The sequence below is a fragment of the Dreissena polymorpha genome, chromosome 1 (assembly GCF_020536995.1).
Source record: "Dreissena polymorpha isolate Duluth1 chromosome 1, UMN_Dpol_1.0, whole genome shotgun sequence".
NCBI classification, from domain to species: Eukaryota; Metazoa; Mollusca; class Bivalvia; order Myida; family Dreissenidae; genus Dreissena; species Dreissena polymorpha.
In genome coordinates, this window is record NC_068355.1 from 59,360,830 (window position 1) to 59,372,888 (window position 12,059).

At 34.6% G+C, this 12,059-nt stretch overlaps 1 protein-coding gene across 4 annotated transcripts in view; it reads right to left on the bottom strand.

Annotated features, from left to right (window-relative positions):
- Positions 1–12,059, bottom strand: part of LOC127882339 (prolyl 3-hydroxylase 1-like) — a 43,729-nt gene that overhangs the window by 25,973 nt on the left and 5,697 nt on the right. For all 4 annotated transcript variants that reach the window (XM_052430945.1, XM_052430929.1, XM_052430919.1 and 1 more), the window contains exons 3-4: positions 10,445–10,616; positions 6,774–6,899 (exon numbers count right to left, since the gene is read on the bottom strand). In XM_052430945.1, the coding sequence (XP_052286905.1) occupies positions 6,774–6,899; positions 10,445–10,616 (298 nt within the window). The remainder of the gene's footprint in view (positions 1–6,773; positions 6,900–10,444; positions 10,617–12,059) is intronic.

The following is a 12,059-nucleotide window of genomic DNA, read 5'->3' on the forward strand; positions in this document are numbered from 1 at the left end:
TGCTACCAATTAGCACAAGATACATAAATTGCTAATCCAGAGATCATAACTTGATAACAGCTGAATATATTTTCACTCCGAAGGGACTGCGAACAGGGCCCTTGGAAGGTGGAATTTCAATATATAAAACCATCATATGGTATCCAGAATCAAAAGATATGCCATGTACTTAAAATCCTAAATATATACTTACTTTCAATAAAAACCCTATTTAACATGCAATATTTTACCATTTTAATACTTGGTTTAGTAAAATTAACTAATATTTAAAATTCAGTCCTTTTTCTGATTGGGGAATTGTGCTGTATTTTGGGAATGGATCAAAATTTCTGATAAAAAATGGTCAAAAATGTGCCCTAATTTCAGGGATGTTTTATTGTAAACAGGGGGTGAAAACACCCACCCAACACTACCCTTCCCCCTTAATTGGGCAAATCAAACCTTTACACTTTAAATAGATTCATTAGAGTCAACAACTGTTTGTAAAGACATTGAAAAGAAGGAAATCATTTGAAATGAGGAAACACCCCTGGAGAAAAAAAAGAGAAGTGTTCCAAATACATGTGTATATAGTGGTTTCTTATCATTTTTTTATAATGAATATTATTAATGTAAACGATGTACTATCACAAGAGGGCCACTGACCCTTGGTCACTAGATCTATTATGAGACCTGAGGAAACTGAGCAGTTCTGCACAGCTTTTCAAAATTTGGATTGTTTTTTTGTGACAAACAAACAAAGGGCATTCCTATAAATTATCACCTACCTGTCACCTTTGGAACAGGGAATTAACATGTTTCACTAAATAATTGTGTCAGGAAATCTGCCCTGTCCCCTGGGGACTTGTTTTTCAACAGATAGGAACTATTGATGAACTCAAATCAAATATCATGACAATAAATCCAGGGCTCGACATTTAAGGTAGTCCGACTGTCCAGGACAACCAAATTGTTAGTCCGGACAAGTAAATAAAGAAATTTGCTAGTCCGACAGGACAAGTGGTCATTATAATTGTATAACTTAGAAAAAAATGCCTTTAAAGCCATTATTTCTGTGGAGATATCACTCAACTTTTCGGAGTATATTTTGCATACGTTTAATCTTCAAAGCCCGAGATATTCCAATAGTATTAGTTCCATGTGATACATGTACTACAATGAACTGTTCACAAGGGAAGCAACTCTTAACATTTTTTTCTTTGCCAAGATAACAAGAATATTCTCCCTTGTAAAGAATATGCATTTTATGACACCGGTGCACACCGATCTTACAGACAATTAACGTAGTGACGTCCTCCCTATGTATAGAATGATTTATTTTTTTTAAATATTAGTTAAGTACTGTACATATACATCACTTTTAACATTTTCTGTTTGATGTTGGCAACACACAAGTTTTTGTCAGGTATTATGGCTTTGTATAATGTTTAAAAATCAATAATCTCGAGTTTTCCTGTTATTCTAGTCAGTTCTTTTTGTATTGAAATTGCCTACAATTATGTTTACATGTATTTTGAACGATTCAAGTCTTTATGATTTGAGCATTTTGTATTATTTCATTATTTTGCAAAGTACTGAGCAGAATAAAGATATAATGGTCAGGACAAGTTGCATTTTGTTCAGGACAAGTGAAATTATGGTCTACTTGTCCGACTGGACAAGTGGCTTCAAAAGTTAATGTCGAGCCCTGAAATCTTCAAAAAAAGTTTCCTGAAAAAATGTTTTACTACAAACATACAAAGAAAACTGCCCTGTCCCCTAGTAGCTGACCAGAACCATTTTCATACTCAAGTGAGATTTTTTTAGAACAAATGTTCTGAGTAAGCTTCAGGATGATTAGGACAGAAAAGAGACTTATGGAGTGGTTACAAGCTTCCTATTTAATTTGTTCTAGTCACGGTGCGTATATTGACAGGAGTTCAAACGAGTACTTGACCCTTACTGTAGTCAATTCAAATTTATGCAAAAACTAATCATCCGATTTTATTGGTTTATACGTTATCTTGTTGCTTATTAATTCCTCTTTCAAAAATAATAACTTTTAGTATATTTCCGTTGTTATTAATGGATGCATAGCGAGTTAAACACGAGAACTACACATTTTATGTTTTATCCACGCGCGTTTTACCATGTTGATACCTTGTTACGTAACCAGTAGCTATCGATCAGCGTTCATCGAAGCGCCGAGGTTATACATTTTGATGTACCCACTAACGTCTTTTTTCTAATTTAACTTTTATTTCTCGGCTGATTTTGACAAATTATATATCATTAGAAAGCCTACATTTCGTAGTTTTCAGATATATAAATATATATGAAGTTTTACTTCTAGTTTGGGCAGCCTGGCGAGTTATAACTTTAACTTTTGCAAATATCATACCGTTTTAGAATCTATATTAACGGTAAACATGGTCGTACTTTATCCAGATTTGTAACGTTTATATTAGGAGTTCAGTTTTTAAAACTACATCTTGCTTAGGAGAATAGAATTCTGTATACGATAGAATAAAAATGGGTTTAAAAATGAAAGTAAAATAAGGAATGACTTAGTACGAAAGTAGCTTAGGGTCATAACGCTCCAAACTGATGATACGGTCTTGGCGATTATGCTTTTGTTTAGATACCGACCATTAAATTTCCTTTGCCAGGATTATTATATTTTTTATCGAATATATTGTTCACGAAACATATCAATAAATCTAATTATTAATGAAGCTTAATAAATTAACGATTTCAGCTCTTGTTTATAACACTGAAAGGGTGATAATTTTATCTGAGACCTAGTATATAGCGGACCATCTTGATATTTTCGGCTTTTCACACTTCAAATAAAATGGGTGTGAAATACATTTGTTTGTTGTTTATTATCAAAGAGGTTATTATGTATAATGATATGAAAGGTGATGTACCTTAAATTATCAATTAATTAAACTTATTTAGAGATTCTTGAAAATCACGGTCGGTGTTACACAGATCATTTCGTATTCTGACATCAGTGCATCATGTCCAACTATTCAAAATCGGATTTTTTTCACTGGGATGATGACAACCTAGATTTAGACAAATTGTTAGGTGATTACACATGTAGCAGTAATGATTCTGAGAATGTTAAACCGTGTAAGAATGTAAAAGTGACAAAAGCAATCGAATCAGTGGGTGTCTACCAGTGTACAGAGTGCCCAAAAACTTACAAGACCATGTCTCGTTTTCGGGGTCATATGATTTCCAGGCATGGATACGAAAGAGTGAATGGTAAATATTTCATTTGTTTCATCATGCTTATTTCATCGATTGCATCTGAATCGGAGGCAATTATTGCTAGTGGTAAAGAGTTACAGATCTTGTTCAGTTTGACAAAGGTAGATTGTTTTTACTCCATTACATGTTTGTTATAACCATTCTTGACTTTAGTTGCCTTTCACTTGGAATTAATACAAAAATAGAGAAAAAAAAAATATCATTGTTTGAAGCTTTGCCACCTTGATAAAGCCTCATCAGGGGTGTGAGTGCTTGATTGTAATACCCATTAATGGCACGCTCCCAACCAGCTCTTGTATATAACACAGACAGGGTGTTAATTTTATTACGAGACAGCGTATATAGCGGACCCTCTTGATATTTTTCGGCTTTGCATACTTCAAATAAAATGGGTGTCAAAACATTCATCGTTTGTTGTTTATTTTCAAAGAGGCTATTATGTATAATTATATGAAAGGTTATTTACCTTAACATATCAATTAATTAAAATGATTTAAAGATTCTTGAAAATCCCGGCCGAAAAATATCAAGAGGGTCCTCTATATACGCTGTCTCTTAATACAATTAACACCCTGTCTGTGTTATAAACAAGAGCTGAAATCGTTAATTTATTAAGCTTTATTAATAATTAGCTTTATTGATATGTTTCGTGAACAAAATATTTCAATATATTCCATAAAAAATATAATAATCATGACAAAGGATATTATATGGCCGGTCTCTAAACAAAAGCATAATCGCCAAGACCGTAGCATCAGTTCTCTGTGTTAGGACAGCGCGTTACTTTCATACAAAGTCATTCCTTACTTAATTTCATTTTTAAAACCTTTTTTTTTCTATCGTATACAGAATTATATTTTCCTAAGCAAGATGTAATTTTTAAAACTGAACTCCAAATATAAACACTACAAATCGGTATAAAGTACGAACATGTCAACCGTAATTCTAGACTCTAAACGGTGTGATATTTGCAAAAGTTAAAGTTATAACTTGCCGGTCTGCCCAAATCAGAAGAAAAACATAATATATATTTATATATCTGAAAACTACGTTACATAGAAAAAAAAAAAAAAAAAATCGGGGGGGGGGGGGGGGGGGTGTTTGGGTGCGATGGTTGGACGGTATTTCAAACATAACCGTTTTAAAAAAAAAATGGGGGGGTATAGTGTGAGGGTGTGGTGATAATTTGTGAGTTGATCTTGAAAAAAAAAAAAAAAAAAAAAAAAAAAAATTGGGGGTGGGGGGGGGGGTGGGGGTGGGGGGTGGGGTATAGTGTGAGGGTGTGGTGGTCATTTGTGAAATGATCTTAAAAAAAAAAAAAAAAAAAAAAAAAATTAGGGGGGGGGGGGAGGGGGGAGGGGGGGGAGGGGGGGGAGGGCACGGGGGATGGTTTGGGTGAAGTCTATTGTGGTATGTCAGGTAAGAGTAGTTTCATCAAAGTATCAATCAAGCCTAATCATAAATAAAGAAGTTATGGCAATTTTAGCAAAATTTAATAATTTGACCTTGAGAGTCAAGGTCATTCAAAGGTCAAAGTAAAATTCAAGTTGCCAGGTACAGTAACCTCATGATAGCATGTAAGTATTTGAAGTTTGAAAGCAATAGCCTTGATACTTCGAGTGGATCGAAACACAAAATTTAACCATATATTAAAAGTTACTAAGTCAAAAAAGGGCCATAATTCCGTAACAATGACAACCAAAGTTATGCAACTTGTCCTTTTACTGTACCCTTATGATAGTTTGTGAGTGTTCCAAGTATGAAAGCAATATCTATGATACTTTAGGGGTAAAGTGGACCAAAACATAAATCTTAACCAAATTTTCAATTTTCTAAGTATAAAGGGCCCATAATTCCGTCCAAATGCCAGTCAGAGTTACATAACTTTGCCTGCACCGTCCCCTTATGATAGTTCATAAATCTTGCAAGTATGAAAGCAATAGCTTTGATACTGTAGGAATAAAGTGGACCTAAACACAAAACTTAATCAAATTTTCAATTTTCTAAGTATAAAAAGGGCACATAATTCTGTCAAAATGCCAGTCAGAGTTACATTACTTTGCCTGCACAGTCCCCTTATGATAGTTAGTAAGTGTTGCAAGTATGAAAGCAATAGCTTTGATGCTTAAGGAATAAAATGGACCTAAACACAAAACTTAACCAAAATTGTCAATTTTCTAAGTATAAAAAGGGCACATAATTCATGTCAAAATGCATGCCAGAGTTATCTAACTTTGCCTGCCCAGTCCCCTCATGATAGTAAGTAAGTGTACCAAGTTTGAATGCAATAGCATTGATACTTACTGAGAAAAGTGGAACTAAACGCAAAACTTAACCAAAATTTTCAATTTTTTAAGTATAAAAAGGGCACATAATTCTGTCAAAATGCACGCCAGAGTTATCTAACTTTGCCTGCCCAGTCCCCTCATGATAGTTAGTAAGTGTACCAAGTTTGAATGCAATAGCATTGATACTTTCTGAGAAAAGTGGACCTAAACGCAAAACTTAACAGGACGCCGACGCCAACGCCAACGCCGACGCCAAGGTGATGACACTAGCTCAAAATTTTTTTTCAAAAAATAGATGAGCTAAAAAGACGTGAGTGGGTACATCAAAATGCATAACCTCGGCGCTTCGATGTACGCTAATTGATAGCTACTGGTTACGTAACAAATTATCGACAAGCTATTTGCCGATACGGTCCCGTTTCATATCCGTCTCATCTAGAGTCCGTGTTCTAGTGACCTAGTTTTTAACCTCCCATGAACCAGCATCAATCCTAAAAGAGATACTATTGGGAAAAATATCCTGACCAAGTTTCATGAGGATTGGAAATCAATGTTGTCTCTAGTGTTAACAAGGTAGATGTTGACGACACACAACGCAGATAAACCATAGGCCATTAAAAAAGCTCAGTGCTCATGTGAGCTTAAAAGAAAAGCTGTTGTATGTATATTATGTGCATAAATAAAGTATTGACCACAGTTTTAACAAGGTAAATATTCTTTCAAATATTAAATTCAGTTCAGCAATTACCACAGGGCTTTTCCTCACCATTTAGGGAACATTACCAACATGTACGTCATGTATACAATAAAATACAGAATTTGAGCATAAATTTTAATTTAATGGGAAAAAAATATTAGTTGATCTAAATACTTTTATTAATTATTGATAAAACTTAAATAAAATATAAAAAATGAACTTTAACATAAACAATTTAGTAAATGTGTATAACACATCAAGAGTCTCTTTTACTACATTGAATACCTCTATTTACAATAATGAAAAAGTCAGACAAGAATTCAGAAAAAATATACCTTATTCAATCTGGAATATGACCCTATATTGTCACTAAAACCAGCCAAAAAAGCCCCCAAACCATCCAACATCCATGTCTTATTTGTAAATGAAATATCATCAGCAAAATTTATTAAGTCCATACAATTTTTGGTGGCGGCAGCAATAGACCATTTAAGAAACCCTGGTATTTATTATGCAGTACATCTTCTTACCTTGATAATAGGCATACTGGAGGTAGTTGAAATGCTCACAAACAAAATCCTTCACTTCATCAGTTCCGAATGTACTTAACATCTTCAAACATTTCTGCTCACATACCAACACTGTCAGGTAATGATCTAGAATAGATAGTTGCAGGAATTATCAACAGAAGAACAATGATCATCTCTTCATGTTCTGTGTATGCCCTCTTTCTTGGCAATAATTAATCAAACGATTGTCATTACTGTATATGTGTGTAACAACTTTCCGAGCAGGGCAATAAAAAAGCCTGTGGTTATAATTAATGTTAAGGGAAAACAGAACAATTGGAAAGAATGGAACTTTATAGCATCTCTTACTATTCAAGGATAAAGAGCGAAACAGAGAGCAAGACATTAGATAACAAGAGCACCGCCTTGCCGGTGCAGACCGCTCATCTATTTTTCTTTTTAAAGGTGTAGGGACCTATCTCAATTTCAATCACAAAGGATGGGGGGTTGGAGTGGAGAGGGGTGTAAAGTGTGGGGGTGTGGTCATTTATTACATTATCTTCCAAAAATGCAAAAAAAAATGCAAAAAGAAATTATCCGTTTTTTTTGGAGGGGGGATTCATGGGTGGGATGGTTGGACGGTATTTCAAAAATAAAATAAAATAAATATTTGTGTTTTTTAACCATGTTTGAAAAAAACAAGAGATGTGTTTGTCAGAAACACAATGCCTTGACCTTGAACTTCCATCACTCAAAATGTGCAGCTTTATGAGAAGGCGGCTTTGAAATATAATTTTTTTGATCTTGAAGGATTACCTTGACCTTGAAGGATGACCTTGAACTTCCACCACTCAAAATGTGCAGCTTCATGATAACGCCCCTTTGAAAAAAATTGACCTTTGACCTTGAAGGATGACCTTGACCTTGAAGAATGACCTTGACCTTGAACTTCCACCACTCAAAATGTGCAGCTTCATGAAAACGCCGCTTTGAATTTTTAAAAAAAATCTTGACATTTGACCTTGAAGGATGACCTTGACCTTGAACTTCCACCACTCAAAACTGTGCAGCTTCATGAGAAGGCCGCTTTGAAATTTTTTTATTTTTATTTTTTGACCTTGAAGGATGACCTTGACCTTGAACTTCCACCACTCAAAATGTGCAGCTTCATGATAACGCTTTGATTTTTTAATATATTTTTTTGACCTTTGACCTTGAAGGATGACCTTGACCTTGAAGGATGACCTTGACCTTGAACCTACACCACTCAAAATGTGCAGCTTCATGATAATGCCGTTTTGATTTTTTTGTTGACCTTTGACCTTGAAGGATGACCTTGACCTTGAAGAATGACCTTGACCTTGCACCACTCAAAATGTGCAGCTTCATGATAATGCAGCTTTGAAATTTTTTATATTTTTTTGACCTTTGACCTTGAAGGATGACCTTGACCTTGAAGGATGACCTTGAACTTCCACCACTCAAAATGTGCACCTTCATGAAAACACTGCTTTGATTTTTTTTACCTTGAAGGATGACCTTAACCATGAACTTCCACCACTCAAAATGTGCAGCTTCATGAGATACACATGCATGCCAAATATCAAGTTGCTATCTTCAATATTAAAAAAGTTATGGCCAATGTTAAAAAAAATAAAAAAAAAATTGGTGGGGGGTGGGGGTATAGTGTGAAGGTGTGGTAGTCATTTATTAGATGATCTTTAATTTAAAAAAAAATGGGGGAGATTGAGGGGGGATTTGGGGGGGGGGATTCGGGGTTGGGGGCATGGGGGATGGTTTGGACGGAGTCAATTGTGGTATGTCAGGTAAGAGTTGTTTTGTCAAAGTTTCAATCGAATCTAATCATAAATAAAGAAGTTATGGCAATTTTAGCAAAATTTAATAATTTGACCTTGAGAGTCAAGGTCATTCAAAGGTCAAGGTAAAATTCAACTTGCCAGGTACAGTACCCTCATGATAGCATGAAAGTATTTAAAGTTTAAAAGCAATAGCCTTGATACTTTAGAAGTAAAGTGAATCTAAACACAAAATGTAACCATATATTCAAAGTTACTAAGTCCAAAAAGGGCCATAATTCGGTAAAAATGACAACCAGAGTTATGCAACTTGTCCTTTACTGCCCCCTTATGATAGTTTGCCAGTGTTCCAAGTATGAAAGCAATATCTATGATACTTTATGGGTAAAGTGGACCAAAACACAAAACTTAACCAAAGTATAAAGGGCCCATAATTCCGTCAAAATGCCTGTCAGAGTTACATAACTTTGCCTGCACAGTCCCCTTATGATAGTTAGTAGGTGTTGCAAGTATGAAAGCAATGGCCTTGATACTTTAGGAAAAAAGTAGATCTAAACACAAAACTTAACCAAATTTTCAATTTTCTAAGTATAAAAAGGGCACATAATTCTGTCAAAATGCCAGTCAGAGTTACATATCTTTGCCTGCACAGTCCCCTCACGATAGTTAGTAAGTGTTGCAAGTATGAAAGCAATGGCTTTGATACTTTAGGAAAAAAGTGGACCTAAACACAAAACTTAACCAAATTTTCAATTTTCTAAGTATAAAAAGGGCACATAATTCCATCAAAATGCCATCCAGAGTTACATAACTTTGCCTGCACAGTCCCCTTACGATAGTTAGTAAGTGTTGCAAGTATGAAAGCAATGGCTTTGATACTTTAGGAAAAAAGTGGACCTAAACACAAAACTTAACCAAATTTTCAATTTTCCAAGTATAAAAAGGGCACATAATTCTGTCAAAATGCCAGTCAGAGTTAAATAACTTTGCCTGCACAGTCCCCTTATGATAGTTAGTAAGTGTTGCAAGTATGAAAGCAATAGCTTTGATACTTAAGAAATAAAATGGACCTAAACACAAAACTTAACCAAAATTTTCAATTTTCTAAGTATAAATTTTCTTAGTATAAAAAGGACACATAATTCTGTCAAAATGCAAGCCAGAATTATCTAACTTTGCCTGCCAAGTCCCCTCATGATAGTTAGTAAGTGTACCAAGTTTGAATGCCATAGCATTGATACTTTATGAGAAAAGTGTACCTAAACGCAAAACTTAACCTGAAGCCGACGCTGACACTGACACCGACGCCAAGGTGATGACAATAGCTCATAAATTTTTTTCGAAAAAAGATGAGCTAAAAACAACTCAGTAAGTTGGTGTTAAAACCTTTTTGAGAGGACTACAATTTTACAATCTATTTTTTGGCTGATCTGATTAAAAAAAGTCTATACCATTTCATAATTATTTTTTTTTATGATTCTCATAGTTTATCTTCATCGCATTAAAGACAAATTGACTAGATTGAACCTTATATAAATATTGACTAGATTGAACCTTATATAAATATTGACTAGATTGAACCTTATATAAATATTGACTAGATTGAACCTTATATAAATATTGACTAGATTGAACCTTATATAAATATTGACTAGATTGAACCTTATATAAATATTGACTAGATTGAACCTTATATAAATATGATTTCTTTGTTTCTGCACAAAGATAATCTATATTTTTAAATAACATAATTCAATGGAGGAAACCTCTTGAAAATAACTATTTATCTATAAATTACTGTTTTCTAATAATCACTAGGAAGTCAAGAATAGCTACACATTACTAACATTCATTATTAAGTACAAACCAACATACCAGCAATGGCATTGATAAAATCTGGAAAGACACCATGAACAAATCCGTTTTCACAGCCAACCCTGCACCTCTCTTCCTCTATGAAGTAGTCTGACAGACTCTGCTGGAAGTGATCTGCAGCTGTTACCCATTCTCTGTCATTGTATGCGGTCAGGCCACTAATATAATGGGACTGAAAGAAATCATAAGGCAGCATTTACCTTAAGTGGAGCTCATGTAGGCTTGACATATCCACTACTTGCAATTTTTTTTTGTGAGCAAAGCTCACAAATAATGCAGACGCAATTTTGAAAATCAGTATGGATCATTATGGACTTAGGTACGGCAGGAACCGTAACCCGTGACTGCCTGTGTGGATAACTCCAGTAAACTTTAGCAGAAGATAATGCTAAAAGCGTCTGCTTTAATCACTGCATCTACCTGTTCTCACTGGTACAGTACATAGAGTGTATTTAACAACTTGTAGCAAGACAACGTTGGCCAGTCAAGTGTTTATCATTGAAATCTGTACATATTGGCTGCTTTCAAAGAAAACGGGGCTTAAAAGCCGGATCTCACTTGCTTGATTTTGCGGTGGTAAAATATTAATCAACATTAACTAGTAGGCTGGGTTTATCTGCCAGTGATTTGCTGCTAACATTAGAGTGTTTATAAATAGAAACACGTGTTTGAGCAGATAGCATTTGGTATACTGTTGCATCTGTATTAACATGTAAACTTGATTTGAGTCATTCGCTAGCTACTGGCTGAGAGAAGTTCATAACCTTTCAAGTGGGCGGTGCTTAGCATTTACAGGGAAATTTGAATTTCAAGCAGACAACAACAAACTTTTTCTGTAAGTCAATAACTATATAACTTTCAACCACTAAATTACACATACGTATTGTTTGTATACTAAAGTATATGTATGCCAAATGTCATTGGAAAATATTAAATACAAACTTAAATATTATGCAAATAATCATTTTTGTTTTCTGCTGTTTACACACCAGTGTACAACTGATAAGTATACATTTTGTGAGTTTGTGGCCCTTTTATACTGCTTCTCTGGTCTTAAATGCATGTCAAATAAGATTAGCCTGTGCACACTGATTAGCTCTATCAATGATTTGAAAAAAAACAAACACACACCTCGACCTGTGTTTAAAGACACACTCTTTATAAATTTAAAATGGGTTGTGATCATTTCAAACTTGCGATATAAAAAGCTATAACAAATTTTTGAAAACTGAGTTGCGTCTAAGATTATACAACAGCGAACAAATTCAGTGCCTTCAGCGTTTTGATTTTACATATGGTCCATTGGGTACACGGTAATGCCATTGACTCATGTAAATCTTGTCTTGAATGACTCAGGAGACTTGTAAATAACTAATAAATTTGTATCAAAGCACTGAATTTGGGCTAACTCTGCCCTTCCCCAAATTAGCCAATGGTTACAAGATAGCAAAATCTGGGCTAAAGAAATTTCAATTTTGCTACAACTTTCTCTTCAACCTCCAAGAACATCCAAACACAGCAAGAATTCTTATATAATATGGAAATGGTGAGGACAGCGAGACCCTGTGGTGGTTTAGCACTCAGCTGTTCCAGATGTACAAGGACCAACATGTGA